General features: G+C 44.1%; 1 protein-coding gene across 2 annotated transcripts in view; it reads right to left on the reverse strand.

Annotated features, from left to right (window-relative positions):
• Positions 1-696: 696 nt before the first annotated feature.
• The window catches only part of LOC144179266 (uncharacterized), a 32,390-nt gene continuing 9,769 nt past the window's right edge, over positions 697-23,317 (reverse strand). For both annotated transcript variants that reach the window (XM_077707557.1, XM_077707556.1), the window contains exons 3-8: positions 22,987-23,001; positions 20,036-20,193; positions 15,860-16,097; positions 8,802-8,920; positions 7,590-7,871; positions 697-1,398 (exon numbers count right to left, since the gene is read on the reverse strand). In XM_077707557.1, the coding sequence (XP_077563683.1) occupies positions 1,210-1,398; positions 7,590-7,871; positions 8,802-8,920; positions 15,860-16,097; positions 20,036-20,193; positions 22,987-23,001 (1,001 nt within the window). In that variant the 3' untranslated portion in view covers positions 697-1,209. The remainder of the gene's footprint in view (positions 1,399-7,589; positions 7,872-8,801; positions 8,921-15,859; positions 16,098-20,035; positions 20,194-22,986; positions 23,002-23,317) is intronic.

Raw genomic sequence — 23,317 nt, forward strand, 5'->3', positions numbered from 1 at the left:
ATGTTTCCCGTGCACTTGTAATTTTCATGCAAACAGGTTTGAGTTAGTAATATAGGAATAAAATATGCTCTCTGCGTTAAAAATGTACGTTACTGTGGCAGCATTTAACAGTGATTTTTTTAGGGAAACTTGATACCATTGCTCAGGGCATCTGGCTGTGCTGCGAGAAATATTGGATGCCTTGAATGTCAAAAGTAGTAAAAAAAATATGCTCTTGCATTGAAGTTGAGAGTTATGCAGAATACTCTACCAAGCTTCAAAGTAGCTCATTTTCAACCTTGTGGTATGCAAACTTTTGGCAATGAACACCTGCACTATGAGTACTAAGTTGCTGTGCCAGGCAAGATAAAACATGAAAAAAAAAGCCAAAAATGTTCAAATCTAAGTTAAAAAAATGCTTAACTTGTTGCCATGGTGACAACACTGCAAAAGGAGGTTGTCCAGTGCGATACAGCCAACCAACTAACCTACTTTGCATTGAAAGCCCATTGAAACCCATCTCCCCTCCGTTTGGTTTGCAAAGGGGGGTATGTACTCTTCACGGAGGAGCTGAAAATGATGTTTTCTGGAAAGAGAAAGGCTGAAAAGGCACTCCAATTTTAAGGCAAGGCCTTCCAGAAGCCCCATGTTCAAAAGGACATGAAAGGCTACAACCGTGACGACTTTTGATATGTGAAACCTATGTCGCAACTTCGGAAGCCGTTTTCTCAAAACAGTTTTTTTTGCCACCTGTGTCGCTTGTCCCAGGGATTTCTTCGTGACTGCTGGGTCTATTTTGATTCCGTTTCTTGCATTACATTCCTTGATGAACTGTTCAGGTCGTGACACTTTTAGTTTTCCAGATTTGTTTTTTGTGATTTTTTTATTCAAATAATCGTTCACAGTTGATATGCCTGTTGCACATTAACCTCTAAAAAAATGAAAACTAAAAAACATTGTGTTGTAAAAAAAAAATTCTAAAACTGTCACGACCTCGTCCATTCATTTGGGAATGCAAAGCACTTCGAACAAGTTTTCTATCGTGTTTTATAAGCCGCTCAAGCTCGGTACAAGCGGAACAGAAAGAAAATTTCATACATAAAAAAGTTATCAAAATATTAACTTCAAATTTTTATGGTGTTATCACAGAAGCATTTCCAGTTGCTGTGCCAATTTTCATCAAAATCCACAAAGAAATAAAAAAGTTGATTTTGAAAGCCACGTCCCCCCTTAACTGCCAATCTTCCAGGTAGAGGCATTCAGCGTAATCAGATCCATCAACTTCTTGCGGGAACTGGGTGGACAGCTGGGCTGAGCAAATGCCTTGCGAACGTGGTTCATCACGACTTCAGCACTGTTGGGGATGTCCTCTCGAAGAGTTGGGGCAGCAAACTGGAGGACAGATCGAAGCCAGTCCAGCTGCAAGAGGAAGCATGTATAGTGCAGTTACGTCTCAAAAAACCTTGCTTAACCCGCCAGTGTGTGGTATTTCATTGTGTCAGTGGGTAGAAGCCCTCCACTTCGTGTACGCCTGCAGTGGCACCTGCTTGTTCACATCGAACACTCTTTGAACAATCGCTAAAAGAGAGCCGCTGTTTGGCCAGAGTAGCCTCATGGGTAGAACTGCGGGTTTTGGCACAAACAGCATGCGTTTGAACTTTGAACACCAGCAGTGCAAAACGTTTTAATTATTTCCAAACAACACGTGAATCTTTTTCAGTGTACAATATTCTCTTGGCTCAATCCTACAGATTGCTCTTGCAAATAATGGTTTTTGGTTACCTTTAGCCATTTTAGGGCTGCCGCAGAGCATGTCAACACGTTTAATTAATGTTCGGTATTGCATTGGAAGTGACGGACTGGTGCCTATCTCAGAACAGACTATTGTCAAAAGGGTGGGCAAGAGGCCAACGCATTCTGCTTCTGATCAGAAGGCACCAAGAAAACTGCTGCACTTTTGTGGTTGATGGTGACGGTAAAACATTCTTGAGGCAACCTGCGCACGATGCCAAGGTTTGATTGATTGATTGTAGGGTTTAACGCGCCGACGCAACGCAGGCGATGAGGCGCGCCGTAGTGGAGGGCTCCGGGTTAATTTTGACCACCTGGGGATCTTTAACGTGCGCCGAAATCTCGTACACACGGGCGTTTTCTGCTTTTCGCCTCCATCAGAAAAGCGGCCGCCGCGGCCGGGAATCGAACCCGCGACCTCGTGCTCAGCAGCGCAACGCCTTAGCCACTGAGCCACCGCGGCGGTTGCGATGCCAAGGTTTCCCTGACCACATGTGAGCCCAACTGGTAATTGCGCACATATACCGCGTTTTCTTAAAAAATAGACTCAACTGCGTAGAAAGTTAACAAAAAATGCGATGCCGGTACCGGTACAACTGAGTGATGGATACTATAATTGCAAACGTGTCACGTTGATGTAGTTGTTTGTTTTCCCCACAACATACTAGCATAGCTGTGCCTAGCACACAATAGTGAGATTTTTATTACCCTAAAAAGTGACTAGGTAGCTCACAAGACAATCTGGCCTTAAATTTTGAGGAGTAGAGTTTGAATACTCTGCTCACTTGTAATAAGAACAGGATAGGAGGGCTTGCTAAACCAAGAATAAATATAAAGGCCGAAATGGACGCAACCACAATATCAGTCAAATCATCCTTTTGCCTTAGATAACCCTGCTGAGCGATAGTGTTGGAACTAACCAGTGAACTGTATCAAATGAGATGAATGAAAACAAATTCTTTATCTGGTGCTACACACCAATGAAATATATTTGGCAAGGCGGTTTGAAGTTTCTTCACTTAACTTGCCATGATATGCAGAATATTCATTAGGGAAACCGTACTTGTTTAATTAAAAATGGAAACAAAAAGCTTCGTTTCTTAGATGTAACAATAAAGTGACAGGCCCGTGTTAGCAAGAAATTACGTCATGAATATCGGTATTTTACTTGGTTCCGTTGTTACGGAGAGTGATCATATCCTTTGTTTCTTCAGGAAAGTGAAGAACTTAGACATTTCAGTGCTACCCAATGAAAAGCAGTCGTCAAGAAAATATGTGCCTGCAATAACGTGCCTGGTGCTTACCAGGAAGTTGTGTTTGCCGGAAAAAGATCTATCAACCAATTCTTCTTTCTTCACAAAAAGCTCCACCAATGTAATTACTGCGTCGCTTTCCATTTTATCACAATTGTGGGCATACTGCGTAACGTGCATCAGTAAGGACACTTTTTTCTTGCCACCACCATTAAAGGGGCCATGAAGACAACAAGCAATTAAAAGGCAGCTTTTTCTAATATAATAATGAGAACTGTTCCGCGAACGTCAAAACAAATAACCGAGATATTAAAGAAAACATGCAGCAGTGGCGACACCAGCCACTTTTTGACGATTTTTCATTGTCGTCACGTAATCTTATCTGCGCTAATGGCGACTCCAACTTCATACATTTTTAAGAAACATGACTGGGTGAAGGTAGTGGGCCCTGCCGATCTATTTGATCATATCACTTCGCTGCTACCACATTAACAACTATACATCGATAACACTTGGCTGGCCTATACTGCATCATTCCTACCCATATTATGCCACCGTAGTGTGAAATACAACGGTTTTTCTATATTTCTTGCCTTGTTTAGGTTAAACAAACGTCATTCATGATTTGAATAGAGCTGAGTGAGTTACGTAGGTCTTGTTCCTTCATACAAAATAGATTTGTGTTTTGTCTTCCCGGCACCTGTAAAAGTTATTTAATGTCTGAATATTCCACACAACGACAACTTTTCAGTTTCACATAAGATCAATAATCCTCCCAGCTGGGGACCAACCTCGGCCAGGGGTTAAAACTAAAAAAGCAAGCGCTAACATGCCGCTTTGGTCCGCGGGAGCTTGGCCGCACAAATGAACCTGCGCATTTCCTGCAGCTTGATAATTTGAAGCTAAACGTCATTATATTGGTTATTCGGAAGCTATTTTCAAATAAAGAAATCGAGGCGACCGTCATATCTCAACAAAATAAAATTTTCGAGCCCGAAAACAGCCCCATGTTCTGAAATGATGTTGGCGTCATCTCAAACAGAGGCAGCACAGTGCTGATAAAGCGCCATGCTCACTTCTGGTATCACGGGTGGGCAATAAGGTTGCCCATGGTGCCGGCGAAAAGATGGCTAAGAAAAAACAGCGAAAACGACAGCACGAAGAAAGGTAAGACTAAACCACAGGCGCTGACGAACAACTGAGCGCTTTATTGCAGCAGAAAACATATATATAGAACATATATATATTTATATATATGTTTTCTGCTGCAATAAAGCGCTCAGTTTTTCGTCAACGCCTCTGGATTAGTCTTACCTTTCTTCTTCCCGTTGTGTGCGCGGTTTTTTCTTAGTCTAAAGAATGTACCAACTAGCCCGTCAGCATACCCTTCTAAGAAGATGGCGTCGACCTGCGCTGGACCCCCCCCCCCCTCCCCCTGTTCTATCCAGGCGGCTCTGTCTTCAGTCCAACAAAAGAAGAGACATCAGCGGTGCACTCTGAAGTATGTCCAAATAATCCCAAATAATCAAGCCTATACCGAGCAACATGAACCCGCAATTTCACACCCAAAACGAGGGTGCTCAGATTGAATTGGACCCCCGAGGAAACTGCCTCAGGAGGCTTTGAGTGACCGTATTCACAAAACTAACTCGTGTAACTTTTGCCTTCCGACACTTGTGCTTAAACAAAATGCGGAAACAAGAACAAAACTTAAGCTGAAAGGGCGCCTTGTCGCGAACTTATGGCCTGGGAAATTAACCTATACTTAAGCCAGAAAAAAGTTACCCCAAAAATTTAATTGATCTTATTTTTTAGTAAAGAACAATTTTTTTCCTACTATTGTTACTTCGTCCATGGATATGAAAAAAAAAAAATTCGTACAACGGTCTGGCAGCTTTCGAAAGAGTGGGTGCATTTCTGGGGTCTAAAAGTATTTTAAAGACTGGTTTAGTTTTATTTTAAGAGTAGGAAAGAGAATAAATTCTTATTTATTGAGCAGAGGCTGATGTTATGTGCTTTGCCCCGTGGAAGGCATCCCTGGGATTCTTTGGCTTCACGAAATCTCCTCCCTGCCATGTTGCAAACAAATTGACTAAAAACTTTATTCCGGCAACCCGTGTCTACAGCTGTCTTCTCTTATGTACATTTCTAAGCAGGGCTGTTTCCAAAAAAAACATAATTGCTTAAATTACTGGCGTGTGTTGAAAGGTTTCAAGAGGAACAGAAGAGACTGAAGGATGCCCTTTAAAGTACAACAGAAAGCCTCATTTTCGCATTAGGCTAACGAACCTCAACTATCCTGACCAACCTCGCACGGTCTGCAACAGTACTTGAAGAGGTTGCAATCAATCGGAAAGGCGGAAAAAATCAATCACAAAAAGGTAATTATAAAGTATCTAGCATCCCTTCCTGAAGAATGTTGGGAGAAGTATGAAAGCGACAATTTTTTGTGCACTATACAACACATTTACGAACAATAAATTCATACATACACATAATTTATGAGATATATATTATTCTACTCCTCCTTCATGATCGATGCATGTATTCTCTTATCCAGACCCGTTTCTTTTTCGCGATTTCCAACTGACTGTTTAAGCACAATAGAAGCTCGGTTTTCAAGCATGTAAAGTCGGTCGTCTTAGCGGGTAACTGTCATGTAATTTGTTTTGGGATACTTTTGCTAACAGAAGCGTTAGAGCCATTTTCTGTCATTATGCTCCCTTCGTAAATGGTCATGCTTCTCTGCAGAACAGGCAATGTGGGGAAGCCACCTGACAAGAACCAAGCGCACATTGATACCTTAAAAGTCGGCTTCACCTCTAAACAAGAATGTACTGCCGGGAAGGCATTTCTTCACGATTAATTTAAGGCGTCTTATTAGATGCGGAGCATCTTATAGTCTGGGCATGTCCCGCGTCGGCGTCCGCACTCACACTGCGCATGCGCAACTCTCCTCCTTCCCTCTCTCCCACAGCTGCGCGATACTCCCGCCACTTCTCTCGCACCAGCTGCGTGCACTTCGCTTTCGCTTCACCCGCGTTCTCGCTTCTGCTTTCGCGACGCATGCTCGGCGCTTGCGCATCTCTCCTCCTCCCTTATCCTCTCCTTCAAGTTTGAATGTAAATCGGGTAGCGCGCTGCGCGTGTTCACTTCAGCGCTTGCTGCGGTTGACTCCACTTCACTCCGTTCTTCAAATGAAGTGTGATGGAAGCAACAGTCCCGTCAGTTAGTGGGTTGGCGCAAGCAAGGGTCAGCACCACCCCGCAAACTAACAGCAACGCTACGTCCACTGAAGACAAAGCTGCGCAGCGAAGGGCACGCGACGCTGCGCGCAAACGCTTGAAGCGAGCGGCGAACCCTGAGCTTCGTCGGCGCGAATGCTCGGCGCTTGCGCATCTCTCCTCCTCTCGTCTCCTCTCCTTCAACCTTGAATGTAAATCGGGTAGCGCGCTGCGCGCGTTCAGTTCAGCGATTGCTGCGGTTGACTCCACTTCACTCCGTTCTTCCGATGAAGTGTGATGGAAGCAACAGTCCCATCAGTTAGTGGGTTAGCGCAAGCAAGCGTCAGCACCACCCCACAAATGTGTTTCCGTTGTGTTTGTAGTCGAATTTGGGGGAAATGTAGGTGAACCCCGCGATGCCCCGCATCTACTGATGTAGATGCGGATCTAACCACATCTACTGCTGTTGATGTAGAATTTCATTTGCTATCACAAAACCAAGCATCCATGATTTTTTAAATAAAGGAACACCGCAAATATAAGTCATGTATTATTTTCTGCCTATATTTGCATAATGTCTTGTTCTTGGGTATATACATACCTCGGCAAAGTTGGCGCGGCTAACTCAAACTCACTCACAAATTTAGTTTCGTATCACCAGTCACTCAAACTCAGACTCATTGCTGAGCAGCGCACCTGCGCTCACTCAAACTCAAACTCACAGTGAGCGCAAAACTCAGAACTCACACGGACTCAAAACTCAAAATCTACTCAGGACTCAAAATGTACTCAGAACTCAAAATGTACTCAAAACTCAAAATGCTCTCAAAACTCAATATGCACTCAAAACTCAATATGCACTCAAAACTCAATATGTACTCAGTACTCAAAATGTACTCAGTACTCAAAATGTACTGAAATTCAAAATGTACACAAAACTCAAAATGTACCTTAACTCAAAATGTACTCAAACTCAAAATTGACTCAGAACTCACTCGGGCTCAGGTGTACTCAAACTCAGTCGGGCTCAAACTCACTCAAGCGCAAAGTCACCATGTCACACTAGCCTCGCGCTCACTCAAACTCATGTGTGAGTTTGAGTCCAAATCAGTCTGAGTGAGTGGTCTCAGGAGTGAGTCTGCCGACGTCTGGGTATATAAGACCATTTTGCACTTTGTTTCACTTTGGACGGGTGGCTGAATCGAGTCAGACAGACAGACAGACAGACAGACAGACAGACAGAAAGACCAAAATTTCTGGGTGTAAGTAGGCCACGAAAGACCATCGTCTTTACAAATGCCTCGTATTGTAACCACATAGCTGAAACAGCTTGGTGCCTCACCTCGGCAGGATGTCCTAGAGTCGGAGGTCTTAAGCAGAACAAGCACGAGCAGACGATAACTCCAGCGATCTGCGATCTGTAGTCGGCAGTGGCAGCCGTGACAAAATTGCCGTCAATGTCACTCAGTTGCATGAAGAGCTGCGTGATGAACTCAAGGAACGTGATCCATCGCCTAGGGACACCAGTTGGACCCTCCAGATGGGTCACAATGCTTTCGCGTTCCCGAAAAAGTTTCCGCAGGCTGGTCACCATAGTATCCAGGAAAACATTCCCCCCACCATTCTGCACCAAGGGAAAGTGAAAGGCCGAAATAAATTGCTAAACAACCAAAATAAAATTGTATTAACTTTCATTGAGAACGCTGAAAGGATGAGACCAAAGTGGAAGCTTAGACAAAAATAGTAGCGACCTTTTTTCACTGGTCATATTGATAAAAAAACCTCAATCGACGATTCGAATTCACTTGCCCTGGATTTCTGTTTCAATGGTGTTGCGTCGACCAAGCTATTCAGGTTGTTTTATGATAAAATGAGACTCGAAAGTTTTGCAAAATTAGCTTTTGCAAGCTATGGCTATTTGCAGGGCTAGTTTATTTTTATTTTGTGGCACAGGTAGCAGTCTTATGTTCACCAGTAAACATATGGAATGTTCAGTAAGTTTAGTTTAAACTTTGAGACTATTTTGACAAAACCCGTGTTGCTACTTGCATGATCACAAAAGCCACAACGTCTCGTACTCATCAAGCTGCTATTTGGTATGCATTTTAAGCGAATTATTCATATCAACTCAATACGATCATAACACCAGCGGAATCATATAACTTGTTATAATTCGAAATAAAGTGGGTATATTAAGAATTGTATCCAAGCCATGTTTTCTGAGTTCAAGGACATACTCCTCAAGGCAAGCTAATGAGAAGGCTCCCATCACCGTATCTGCCATCACTGCACACTTTACATTAGTAAACTGAGCTTCGCTCCCTGATAGTAATTCTGCTGTAAAATCAACAAATCGAGCTCAAAATTATATGAAAGTATCACCTTAAGAATCTCACTGAAGTATGTATCACTGTAAGCAACCCTTGCGAATATTTCACATTAAAAATATACTACGATATCTCTTATTTCCACACCGCTTCTCAATCCTACCACATTCATTGGTAAGGGGCTTCAAGAGAGAGTGGGTTTTCCCATGAATCAAATGGTTTCGTACCTCTATTATACGAAGACAAAGCTGGGCTGTCGTCTTTGCTGTTTCCAAGCCACCCAAACATTCCTCCACAATGGCATCCGTGAGTGCAACAAGTTCCTGCTTGCTCATGGAGGCAGCATCTGCATACAATACAAAACGACGTAAATATTAAAGGGGCACTGACACAAAAATTTTGCATCTTGTTATCTTTTTTTATGGTGAAAAGTAGCTAATGACCTACTTATCACATGTGAAAACCTCATTTACTTCAGTGTGGTATTAACTTCAGTGTGGTACGGTTGTTTAATCAGAGACGTTTTTAATGCGACCAGTTTCAGTTTCAGCGGTTGCCGTGAAAGGCTGGATTTGGTATAAACAAAGCTGTCCGTGCGAATGTCGGACGGATATCACAGAGCAAGGCTCCCATACGTAGCACTGTCGGTACCGCATCGGCAGCAGTTTTGTGCGAATGCCCCTACGTACCGATCTCATCAGCCGCTAAATAAAAAAATTACGCCCACCTCCCCTCGCGGGAACCCTGGTGTGATGCGACGCTGAGGGGGGTTCAAGCGCAAGCGTAGAGCAACGTCGACCGAAAGGCCGCCGGAGAACGGCACACCGGTTATATGCGCAGCGCGCCTGGAGGAGAGGAGACCGCGGAGAGAGAGAGAGTGCCGCGGCTATGACGCAACACAATCCAACACAATCCACTTTAATCCAATCCAATCCAGATCCAATTCAATCCAATCCAATCCAAGCCAAGCCAATCGAATCCAATCCAACGCCCCTCGCGAGAGAGTGTTCGCTATCGGAGAGGAGAGCGGGAGAGTGGCTGCGGACAACAACGGACGCACGCGGACAACAACGGACGCACGCAGGAAGGACAGGGCCGCGGACAAGAGATGCTCTGAGCGTCGCATCTAAAAGCGACTGTGGACGTGATGCAGGCGGCGCAAGTGCAAATCGCTGCCACGGCTAGAGGACGGCGCGCGACGCTCGAGACAGTGGGTGGGGAGACGCGCGCTAGGAGCAGCCAGCCAGTCTGCCTACGGGTCTGCCTACAGATGTGTTAGGCTTGACACTGCGACGGATATTCGATTCCCGCTCTCATAAGCGGTGGAGATGATGGTTTTAAATGCAGAGCATTTCAGTAACTCACGATGTCACCCGCGTTGACGTCCGTAGTCGTAGTCCGCACCCCTCCCCCTACACTATATAAAAAAAATACTATCCGGCGCCTGGTTTCGATCCCTCGACCCTGCGGGCGGAACGCAATGTACATGGTGCTCTACCCACTGCGCCACAAAGCCGACACAGAATGGGAGGCTACGAACGCGCCTTATATCCTTGACTCATTCAAACTACGTCAAGAAGCTGCGGATACAACGCATTCACTACCACCAATTCCCCAAACACTAAACGTTAACGCAATACACCCACCCCCTATGCGACGCATTTATTCGAGTCCCCCTCGCGGGGAGATGGGCCCAATTTTTTTAATGTAATCCGCCATCCTATATAATTAACTCCTTTCTCGTATTTGCTGCCTGGTCTGGGGCTTCAGTCGCATTTGTTGCAGCGGTAAGAAGCTATCGGTCGAGCTACCTCTGCCAGCCTGACCTACTTCGCGGCCGTGGCGACTTGCTTAGTGCACTTTTCGTGTCCCCGGCGTGTTTTCACGTCCAGTGTAATAAAAAGCTATAAAAATGGAGTGCCTGGAATCGCTGTAGAACTTAAGCAGCAGCCAGCCGCCCAAAGATCCAACAAAATCCCGGCGCCTCCGCTGTACCAAGGGTCGGATCGTTCGTTACTCAAGAGAAGGTCTGACCTCCGATCAAAACGGCAAGCGGAAGCAGCCAGCGTAAACTCGTGACGTGTTTAGGTGTTGTTTATTTACTCCACATCCAGGGAATGTCGAATGTGCGAAGTCCTCCGCTGGCTGCTCGGTTCCATTTCGCACACTTTACAATTGGTTTTAAATATGTTCTCGGCTGTATTTGTCAGGGATATTTTGCATATGATGTATGTGTGTTCCCACCAAACTATTTGTGAAGTTACCTCACCATCAAAAATTTTGTGTCAGCACCCCTTTAAATGTTTCAAAAAAAAATAGTGGCTTCATTTTTTTTCTCGTGCCTTCTCATGCTACTTCCAGGTAGAAACCGAGCTATAGGCATCAAATGCATTACACTGAGTGAACAGAAGCGGCAACATCTGCCCATTCAGCAATATGTTCGGGCAGTTTCCCCACATCTTCACATAAGCATAAAACGTGGCTCATACAATGTAAAAAATTACGCCCATCTTCCCGCGAGGGAACCCTGGTGTGATGCGACGCATCGGGGGGGTTCAATTGGTGTTTCCGTTGGGTTGAATCTCTAAATCGGGTGAAACGTGTTATTACGCAAAGTCGAACGAGAGCGAGCGCTGACTGAACCGCCGCAGCGCGCTACCCGCTTTATATTCAGAGCGCCTGAAGGAGAGGAGACAGCGGAGGAGAGTCGCGCATGCGGGAACTTGCACGACAAGAGCGGTGCGAAGCGAGCGAAGCGGGCGCACGCAGCTGTTGTTTATGATAATGAGACGGAGTGAGAGTGTTGCGCACAGCTGTCGGAAAGAAAAGCGGATGAGAGTCGCGCATGCGCAGGTGGCGTGTGGACGACGCCGACGCAGGAGTGACATGCCTCAGAGCAAGAGATGCGTCGCATCTAAAAAGTTGTAACGGAAATGAAAGTACAGTAACTTTAGTGATTGCCCCTGGCTATTTCAAAGAGCGTGCTAATTTCGCCAAGTTATGCCTGAGTCATGCCAATTCATGATCACTCTCTTGCCTCCTAGAACAAAGTGTTCGTGTTTACATTGTCCAGCCAAAGCATCCGTGATTTGTGCAGACATTTGCTGAGTACATACAATATGAACTTAAACAGGCCATGCAGAAAAAACCCAAGTTTGGATCATTCGACAGATTGCCTAGTTAGAATTCCACCGACACCACTTGTAACGCACACTTTGCTCCAATAAGCTATATCATGGTTTCTCAAAGTGGGTTCCGCGGAACCTAGGGGTTCCGCAGGCCCCTCCTCAGGGTTCCGCGAGCCACTGATAAATTTTCCCTCGTTCCGCATTTGCCAAGAAACTTAGATGACGAACCCGAGGTGCGATCGATCTAAGGAACCTCCATTACTCATGCCCGAGTGTCAGTAAGCACATCTCAGTGCATAACACAACGGCACAAGCTGCGCAATACATCCCACCAGCAGCTTGTAGTCAGCCAGACTCCGAAAACGGGCGGCGTGGTTAAATTATTGCACTTGAATCTCGGCCTTGTATTACCGCCATGCGCATTTCTCCTGTTTGGAGATAGGTGCCGCTAGCGTACACATTCGCGTAAAGTCGACATTCAGGTGCATTATATTCAATAACAAGCAAGCTTGCTTCCTTTTGAATTTATTGTACGTGAATGTAGCGTGAACGGAATGAAAAATGGCGGGAAAAGGTGGGGGGGGGGGGTTCCTTGGCACTTAACGGAGCTTAGCAGGGTTCCCTGGGACCAAAATGCCTGAGAACCCCTGAGCTATATAATTAGGAGAAAGGAAATGGCCATGCGACTCACTAGCTCATTTCCCGCACCAACACCTATGATGTCACATGCCCAGCTGTGTGATTGGCTCAGGCCGGCAAAGGCAAACACAAATTAGGCAGTGCTTATAAGCTTGCTCAAAGAGCTATTTGCACTAAATGTAGTGCACATTCATTTTCCAACAACAAGAATGGTGGGATAAACAATGAAATTTACGAAAATAAAAGCACCAATGAGCACCACTGTTGGTACTGGGCGCACTACGCTATTTTCAGCTGCACAGCAGCCCGCCGCTTTGTAGTTATCTGATGAGACACTGGCTGATTGCCGTAAGCGACGTCTTACGTGACCCTGTTTGTTGAGCGTACCCCATTTTTTAAGAAACGCTTACTGTCTACCGTAACAAAAACAAGCCAGGTGCAAATACAGTCAAAAACGAAGCAACGGGGGACAACGCTCCGCGGCTGACTTTGGTAGCGCCATCTGGCAGGACTGATGGTAAGCAAGGCTGCAGAGCCTAATGATACACTGGAAGTTCGTTTGAATACCCGTTTTCTTGACTTCATGGCAGACATCACGAAAACAGATGATTTGGCGGGAGAATCAAAATTTTAACCTAAATTGATCAATTTCTCAATAAATACGGCATCATTTGCTGCCGGACAAGCGCTGGGGGCATAAAACACGAAATCGTTTGAATAAAACAAACTTGTATTTTGTCTGCATGGCCCCTTTAAGGTAATGGACACACGCTTCTCGACGTGGCGAACAGCCATTTGTGGAAAATATTTTCATCAATTTGGAGACCTAGAATTTGAAGAACGCCGTGATTTTAAGAAATAACATATCAAGTCATACAAAATGTGGATGATAGATTAGGTAACATGCCACAAAAATATCACACAACTGTAAACAGTGTGTTCAACAGGCTAAGTAGATCTTGGAAGTTTTAATGCCTGAACACGTCTTGGTGACTCCTTCCAGAAATCTGTCTGTGACGGATGTCATGATCGGTGTGTCGTGCAACACGTGACACGACTGGCACTAAGCCGTTCATTGCGAAAAGGCCCTTGATATCATAAAATGCCCTGTAAAAGGCTGCATGTCCCAGGGCCTCCAAGACAAACATACGTAGAAGTGTATGTGTTATGGTGAGCTCCGTGAACAGAATGCTTACGTGAACTTTGATATTCCCCACTCGAAAATTTTTAAGGTTTATTGAAAACAGGCGTTTTTAAAGCACCCAAACATTACACAGTCTCTCCACAAACTGAACTCGTATTTCACGTGAGTTTACTTCTGATTTCTTCCATCATTGTTTCTCTAACCATTTTCTATTCATTGCTTAGTTGCACGAGTTATTGTTTGTTTAAATATTCGCCTTATATTTTATAAAACCTCAGAACACCCCGGTTACGTTCATTATCAAGAAAATGTGCGACATATTTTTCACCTTTTTTAAAAATTCGAAATGCTTTTCAGAACACAGTCAACTAGAGCATCCAGAACTTCGAAGAGGGCATCACAAAGTGCCTCAGGTAAATGTCATTGTACTGCACCCACCAGATAACTCAGCAACTCACTGAGAAGAGTTCTCTGCCCTGGTCTGGGCACTATTTCCATCATTCAGTGACGTCACTCAAGCTCTACTGCAGCTATTGGCCAGCACCCAGTTTGTTGCAGCAGTGTATGAGTGATAGCCACTTTAATAAAAATACTAAGAAGAGCAAAGCAGAAACTTGCAGACGCATCAGTTGTGACGAGCAAATCAGGCAGCGCCTATTTCTGCTGGCAAAGTTATAGCTTTAGCAGTGCTTTTAGTCGTAAAAGAAAAACTTCAAGCCTCTATCGCCACTGTTACAGGGTCCTTTTAAGTTACTATTCCACCATTTCACATCTCATTCACTAGGATCTGTTGGAGTAATCATAGAGGGGTGTTCAAATAGTTGAAACTTTACACCATCAATGCCACTAAGCTGAACTCAATTAACCTTCAATTAAGGTAGCACAAATAAATTTTCGATCGAGCATCGACAATGCAAAGGGAAAATTGCTTCAGTGAACTCGGATACAGGAAATTATGCCTTGTTGAAAACAAGAATTGCCCCCTAAAACGCACGCAAAATAGTATACTCTTTGCAATGAGTCGCAACTAGGTGGGTAGCCATTTTCTGCACTTCAGGTTTGTATGACTAATTGCCTTAAACCACGCATTGGCGTTTTTTTCTGCAAGCAACAAGACTTTCCCAGCACTGCTGCGACGTCGTGCGGCTCAACGGCAAGGGGAGGTTCACTGGGAGAGCCTTTCGTCCACACCTGGGCTTCTGTTTTCGCATCGTGATGATGTGGTCTTCATCAAGCCGTTCAACCATTTTTAGATAAGCCACAATATGCACTGTAACTGTCCCAGATTCGCAGGTTTTCTGAGCGAACAATGCAATAAATCAGTATTTTTTAGAAATCCAGGGTCGTTCCTTTTACTCTTATACAGAGCGTACCACAAATAATGAAATTTATAGCTATGTGCTCCAGCACATTTACCTACATAAATCCTTCTTGAGAGGGAAGCTCTGTTTAATTTACACGTATATAAGACAATTTTCATGACTCCAGCTTAAACAGGCTTAATAAACTCTCGTTTTCACATTCAAAGTTTTGCTGCTTGTCCTTTCTAAAAAAAAGCCTGTAAAACCAAAATGTGAATATAATGCTATGAAAAACTTTCAAAGTTGATGAACCTAGAGCAAGCACTGAGATAAGAGTGAACGCATGCTTAATGGGACTCCCTCAAGCTTTCCAATGAAGGTTTTATGCTTTAATACCCCTGTCACACGGGCACTTTCAATCACGATTGAAGTGAATCGCGATCGAGTTTTCGAGCACGCTCGACGCACTGCCGCTGCTAGACGGCCCTTTTCAATCACGATCGAGAAGTAGCACCGGTTGCACTCGTGTAGCCAGATGGCGCTAACAATGTACTTGCGGCCGTCGTCTGGTAACTTCGCGCGGTCGTTGGTATACGTAACTGTGTAAATGTTACCGCACGCTTATTTGGGTCAAGTTATTTGACACAATTTGTGACGTTTTTTAAAGTTGTCACCTTCTGTGCCATTCCTGAGCGGGGACGGGAGTATCGCCGCTTTCGTTCAATCGTGCTTGGAAGCCTCAATCGCACTTGAGAAAACAGGATCGAGTTCGAGCGGCATCGAGCTCGACAGCGATTGAAACTGCCGTGTAGCAGCGCTTGATCCGGATCGACGCAATCGCGATTGAAAGTGCCCGTGTCACAGGGGTAAAAAATTGCGCAGCAAGTTCTTATTATTTTTCACTGGTACAAATGTTTAGGCCTATGATGAGAACACTTTTTTTTCTCCTTTTGTTTATTTTGCTTCTCCAATTTCAGGCGAAACGTCAACATCATATGTTTTTTGAAATTTCTGAGGCGCTGATGAAGCAAGAGTGGCCGCAGCACAGGGTTTGTTCAGCAGATGCGTCTCACCTGCCAGCACCATACGAAGGAGTTCTTTTGCTCCCTTGGATGTAGCCGGCTCGGTGACAGGTGGCAGCAAGTCGTCGTCATCAGTGTACCAGCAGCTTTTCATCGGCAGGAACAAGCTCTTTGCTTCCTCCTCAAGCGTGGACATTGCTGGTTGATGCAGCTCGCGGCGGCTAGCGCCGGTGACGTTCCCCGAGGCCCCGGTGGACCACTCTTCTCTTGTAGCCAATACAGGCTGTCCCTATAAACACAAGACGAAGTTACAAAAATACATAGGAGCCAATGCAGTGTGCTAGCAACCTTCCATTGCTTGTCGTGTTCTCTCGTAGACAGGCATTCCCTATGAAAACAAAATGAAGTCACAGAACAAAACTTAGCAGCCAATGCAACTCACTAGCAACCTTCCATTTCCTGCTGTGTCCACTGCAATAGGGGCAGGGGTGTTCAGGTTGACAACATCTCAGCTGAGTAACAGTCGTTCCAGCTGCGCTTGTTTTATAAGGGGTACTTGACTAGAAAAATTGTTACTGCCTAATGACTTGCCAAAACGCTGGCACACAGGAGTCAGAAATGTTTCTATCACACGGCATGATCAACTACTACTTTATGGAAGAAAGATCGTTTCAGCGAAATAGTGTCTGCACCACGGTGAAGACGCAAAGCACAAGCATGAAACTAATTATCAAGTTGTCTCCACAAATATACAATAGTCGAGAACTCTACTGAAATGAGCAGGTGAAATGAAATGAACACTAATGAACTGCACAGAATGAAATGAAATGAACTATACAGAAATGGAAAATATGCGGTTTAAGAGTTATTGAATGAGTTCAGTAAAATCTTGTTGGGGAAAGTACGGAATGCTCATACACACAAATGCACACGCAACCACACATAAAAGCCCAGTCAACTCAGCCAAAACATGTCACCCATATATGGTACATGTATGTACAAACTATGACCTCCCACTGAGACAGTTAGTTGTCATTGCACTCTGTTCTATATAAGGGAGGCATAATCTTTTAAGAGAGAGCCCATCAATTGTCTTTGCTTTATGGTCGTTGTCCCCTTTTTGAGCATAAGAATGCGCAAATTGAGAAAGAAACACTAAGCATCAATTTTGCAGTGCCGAAATTTCACAAGTATCTTTACGGGCGAGCTTTAGACGCTTTAACTAACCATCAACCCTTAACAACTTTTCTTGATCTTAAGCGACAAGGCAGCACTGTTACAACTGCATGAGTGCATCAATGGCTCACACTTCTGGCGAACTATCACTACAAAATAAAGCATAAGACAGGGTAAGCTATCAGCAATGTGGACGCGTTGTCTCGCTTACTGCTGCCGGTCACGGACGACCACCGTGAAGATATTTTTTTATTATGCGCCACTAAATGAGTTGCCACTAACAGCGGAAGATACTGAGCATGAAACGGAATAGAACAAACTGTTGCGGGTCGTTCGTGACATGATATGGCACGGCTGGAAAATAGTGCACCCGAGCAGTCAAAGCTATTCTGGTTGCGCCGATTGGAACTCAGTATAGATAACGTGTGCGTTGTGTGGATGAATCACGTAGTCGTGCCGCAGTCTTTGCACAGTATTGTCTTAGCTTTGCTGCATGTACAGCACCTAGGAAGAACCAAAACGAAAGCGGTATCAAGGTCAATGGTGTGGTGATTGATTGTTGGGTTTAACGGTCCGACGCTACACAGGCGATGAGGCGCGCCTTAGTGGAGGGCTCCGGATTATTTTGACCACCAGAATATCTTCAACGTGTGCCGAAATCTCATGCACACTGGCATTTTTGCTTTCCGCCTCCATCAGAAAAGTTGCCGCCACGCCCGATAATCTGTGGCATGGTGGCAGGGCATGGATGGTGCCCCAGAAGAAACTGTACAGAAGTGCAAAATGTGTTGGACTGTTCTTCCAGCAGCCCAACCTGTACCTTTGACATAATGGCCACTATACCAAAACCCATGGGAAAGAGTACATCTTGATTTCGCAGAAGAAAAGGGAAAACTGTTTCTGTTAGCAATCGATGCCTACTCCAAATGGTTGGAAATTAAACCTACAGGGTAACAACTGCCGCAAAGACGACTGGAAATGTGCGATCTTGGTTTGCCGTTCACGGAAGTCTTTTGGAAATGTTAACTGACAGCGGTCCGCAGGTTCGTGGCAAAGAGTTCGAAGGCTTTTTTTAATCGAATGGTGTTAGGCACGCACTAACACTAATGGAGTCTAACGGAACAGCGGTTTTCTTACCACAAAACTCACATTTCCATGGGAAGGACACTCCCAGAATTATTTCGGCTAAGGAAACTGTGGACCTGGTTGTCGTTACTACAACCAGACACTCGAAACGAAATGGTTGTAACGAGAGAAAAAATGAAATCTCTGGCTGATAGGCGAAGAGGTGGGCCCCAAGTGTTTGCCGTGGGTGACAGTGTGTTGGTGCATTCCGTGCGCGGTGACGTGGTGAAATGGTGGCTTGGCAGAGTGAGGCGTGTCAAGTCGCCGTCAACGTATTAGTTGTGCATGGGAAACAAAGTGAGGTTTGTGCCCGCTGACCACCTGCGACCATGTTGCGTTGAATAGACGAATCAAACAGGCAACCACCCTCAATGCGAACTGCCTCATGCATCTGACATCTGACATGCATCAGTACTGCACCTACGACGGAACACTTTGCCAAGCCGGCTACCCGGGCGACTCCGTCAACCAGCAACGAAGAAGTGGTCCCGTTGCGAGGGACAACAAGGAATGACGACCGCTGGATCGTTTGACATAAGATAGTTTCTAGAATTGTGCACGGAGAGAGTGTGGTGTTGCGATGATGTTATCAGTGCAGCGGTTAGCTGGCAGCGCATGCGTACGTTTTCTGTATATATTGGCGCACCTAGCTTGGGTGGAGCATTCTTTATTTGTGAAGCCACCAATTCACACCTCGGGAAATTAGGCAACGTTTTCCACTTTTGCCCAGCTTTCGGTCACTACATTCTTGAAGCGAAACAAGCAAGCATTTTGAGCAATGCAGTGCCCAACTTCAAAATTATAAAGTCTTATTAATGCATATTTTATCAGCAGCTTTAAGCCGTGCATGTCTCAAAATACAAACCCGGTAAAAACTTCGGAACAATCATAATTAGGCAATTATGGTTGGCATAAGTTCGTTGCAATATTATATATCCATCTAACCGTCGATTAATGTGAAGGCAATAAAACAAACGAACAAATGAGCAATTCATAAATCGTACAAACTACATTTGGAAATAAAGAATTTGCAATTACCTGTGGCAAGCTGCTTTCGTGGAATTTCGGAGTGTTTTATGGCAATTCCTGTGTATTTGGCTGCGCTGGTGACCTGTTCATTACCTTATTCTTACAACAGGGCAATGGTTTTAGATCACACGCCCTAAATGATGCAAACGAAGAACCGATAAAAAGATTTGTAAGAGTAGTGACAGCTGCCTCAGTAACCTTTCGAAAATAAGGGAAGAATTTTTAATCATAACCAATGGCTGCATTGCTAAAGGGGGGACCATGGCTCTTAAAACAATTTCTTTCTATTTTTAATTGAATTTTGTGAAACTTTGAAAATCATGCATTTTTACCACCGATTTCAAATATGCCATTTTGTTTTGAGTTAGTTAATTAGTTCCCAAGATAATTAGAGATAATCAGCCATTTCTGAAGGACCAGTAGACAAAACAGTGTTAGTAATAAAACTGTAACCTTTATAATTTCCAATACTATGAACCTTGGTAAATGCAATAAGGGAATCGGTTTTTTGATGCACCACTTAGAACTAATTTTACAGCTCATTAAACTTTGGGGTTTTAAATAGGCATTCAAAATGGTTCCTTGCAATTGGTGCCACCAAAGTTTAGTTCCAAGCGATTCTTATTGCATTCACCAGGGTTCATAGTATGTATTTGACTAACACTGTTTTATCTATTGTTCCTCCAAAAACGACTAATTATCTCTAATTATCTTGGGAACAAACTCACTGACTCAAAAAATATTGGCATATTTGAAATCGATGGGAAAAAAGCAGCAGGGCTGCCAAGTTTCACAAAGTTTACCTAAAATAAAAGAAACTGTTTTAAGAGCCACGTCCCCCCTTAAACACTACAGACTCCAGGACGGAGGAATGTATTATAACTGAAAATGACTCACTCCTGTCGGCATGGCCCGACTTCTATTGCGAGGCATGGCAGACCCACCGCGTTGGTCAGGCTGCCTCATCGCTGACACAGATTGAACTGTTGACGAACTCGCGCCAGGGGCGGCTGCATTGCTGGTTTCTTCATTCTTGGCTGCTCGTTCAGCCGCTTCTGCAGTAGACAGTGGCATTGGGCCTGAGAATATGGCTGCTGTCGGACAGTTCACTTAAATGCCTTACAGTGAAACCTGAACGTGACGAACCTCTATTTAACGAGTTCCTGGTTTTAAAGAAGTTTTTCACTTTCCCATTGCCAGTCCCATTGAAACCCATGTTTTTGCGACCTCTATGTAACGAAGGCGTTGCGACGCTTACCCTGTATGTAACGAATTCGCTACGCCGATGAGCCACAGTTGTTTTTACTTCTAAAACATCGACTGGAAAAATCCACTAATTTACCGAATTTTGCCCACACCGCAAACCACCGCGCATTTCCACATGTGAGTGTGCTGTCGGTTCGGTTATAGGTCGGCCTGTTGGCGTGAGATCACGCGTGCTATCAGCGGTGTCGGTTCGTAGGTGGCGATTTCTGCTACCAAAAAACGAAAAGTTTTGTCTTTTCACCGCAAGCTTGAAATTCTAAATGCCGTCTCGACCAGCGAGGAAGAAGAATGTCACTGTCCGGTACAGTATCCCAGCTGGCACTCTCTCACCAGGTTTGAGTGATGAAAAGAGCATCAAGTTCGCGAATAGGCCTCTTTTCAGCATACTTTTGTTCCTTCAATCGCATTAAGGCACTGAAAACGGTCAAAAGCAAAAGCGATAAATGAGTTTCTTTTGTGAACACAGGGGTAAGTGACCGTGCTTCTTTGGAGTGCCGTGTAGTGACTAAGCATGTGGGAGAGCAGCAGGCAGATATCAGGCAGTTTTTCCCTGTGAAATTAATTCTGTCGCTGATGTCTAGCATTTTGGTTTCGTTTGCACTTTATTCACGCGAGCCTTAACTCGAAGCCTGCATGTAACAAATACCTGCATGTAGCGAAAAATTGCGAATTTTTGTCAACTTCGTTATATCCAGGTTTAACTGTATTCACATTGTGATGAGAAACCCAGGTGACGCTGGAAACTGCAAAAACACGCCGTAAAGAAAGATACAAGGCTCGTGATACGATTGCAGTTCCAATCCAAAAGAACGCTATCAAGCATGCAACGTCTTGCACTTTGCAACATGGCACGACTTGGTATATTCTAGATGTGATAAAATGGTGAAGTGCTTCATCAAACTTTTAAGGTAGGATGGATATGTGCGATTACGAACGTAAGAGAGGTTAAGTAGGCAATTATTTGAGACATTCAGCCATTTATTCGTTGCTAGAAAGAAATAAACAGCCCAACAGAATCATAATATCAATCAAAGTATGCAATATTGCAGACTTTACAAATGGTCGCTGCAATGCCAGGGTGTTCAATTTATCACGAGATGTGTCTGCAGCAAGAAAACAAAAAACGGTTGGAAAATGAAGAAACAATATATATACTCTAGGAATTGAGCGGAATTGAGAATAGGCCTTTTTATCTACTAGGTATATAAAAACACTCTCATTTAGCACAACTTCTATCTGTGCATAGCGACCAAAAATGAATTATCCACTTTAAGCCCCGGAAGTGCGTACACTATATCCAGAGGAGGGAACGAGAAGAATATAGATCTAATAGCGATATAATATTGAGCAACACTTCCCTCACTTACTGGTATGCACCATGCTGTTTAAAACACTTGTGAAGGGGTGTCATTTACAGTAGAACCTCGTTGTTGCGTTAAAAAAACGCGAGGGAGAAACATACCATCCTGGAAAACGTGCTATCTGGGAAGAAACGTACTATGGGATACTTTTAGTGTTTACAATTGAGAGCGTAGTAACTGGTAAATTGTATCAGCTGGGAACATATCAACGGGGTTCTACTCTATATGCCTTCGCAGCGATTAGCACACCTTCGAATTGTACGTGCCATCTGAATGTTGAATGTTCAAAAGCGCTCAACCTGGTTTGAAGATTCTTTGTGAAGCTTTTTGTATAAGGAATAAAATAACTTTTGTTGCACGGGCAGGATGCCAAAATGTTTTCTGAAAGTGGCAATATTTAAATAAAGCACCGAAGGACACCTTAAACCCTTGCATCCCAGATTGAATGTAACAACTCAAGGTGTTTATCATATTCAGTAACACGCTCTTTCAAGAATCGATGCTTATGGCTAGTACAAAAAAGTGTGTTGGGCATGGACGCGTACGCGAGGGCACTCACCATGAAGGCCAAAATGAGACTGTGAAACGATGTGTGTACTTTAGAGGACAGACAAAGGCAGAAAAGGCTACATAGTGGCTAGAGTGATATTAGTTATATTATGTATACCAAACTATGGCATGGGATCAAACCTTGATTACCTAGAATGCTTCTGCTTTCTTAGGCCGCGTGTTGCAGAAATTACAAAGAAAACCCTCATAGTGACAGCTATGATACTGAAATGAAGTGGAGGGGTCAGTATAGCTTATTCACAGTATGTACAAATATAGAATTGACACTGCTTTGGAGGCACAGCAGGTAATTGAGCTCAAGTTTTTAATTCCTTTTGTACATTTGTACTCATTCGTATACAATCGATACACACTTCAGCAGTCCTGCAGGTAGTAGGTGAATGCAGCTGCAGAACATCGCTAGAAACTTAACTCCCATTAAATTTTATTCATTATGACCGTTTAGCTCACCCGCTAATTTTCACACTGGCTTCACTGCAGCACAAAGCTTTTTGACGCCAAGTTCCACCATTCTTCAAAAAAAGAGCATCGACATTTTAACATACACATCGCACGAACCTAGTCTTTAGGTAGTTATGTAAGGTGCTCTGCAATCCCCAATTATATATATATTCCCCAATTGTTAAAAAATGCAAAACTGCAGTCGCTCACCCGCTGCTCTTGCACCTGGCGATCCACGTAGCGTTCGTGATGAAGACGTCCGGGAAGACGAACAGAACAGGTTGAGAGGGGCCGGTATCCGGCAAGAAGAAAATAAACACGCAAATTGTTCAACAAAAGCCGTATAGTTTAGAAGATAACAATTTGTGTATTGATTCCACTGACATAGCAAATATACTTCTGTGATTCCTGAATATTCCCTGCGACTCCAATAAGCACTATAAGCAAATCGTTCCACCAAGGCCTAAGCGATTGGTTCAAGAATATTCTTGCATAGGGCAAGAAATAAGGGCAGATATGCTCGAAAAGTAAAAACAAAATT

The sequence above is a fragment of the Haemaphysalis longicornis genome, unplaced genomic scaffold, assembly GCF_048455015.1.
Source record: "Haemaphysalis longicornis isolate Haplotype H1 unplaced genomic scaffold, Haemaphysalis longicornis Haplotype H1 scaffold_4, whole genome shotgun sequence".
Taxonomy (NCBI): Eukaryota; Metazoa; Arthropoda; class Arachnida; order Ixodida; family Ixodidae; genus Haemaphysalis; species Haemaphysalis longicornis.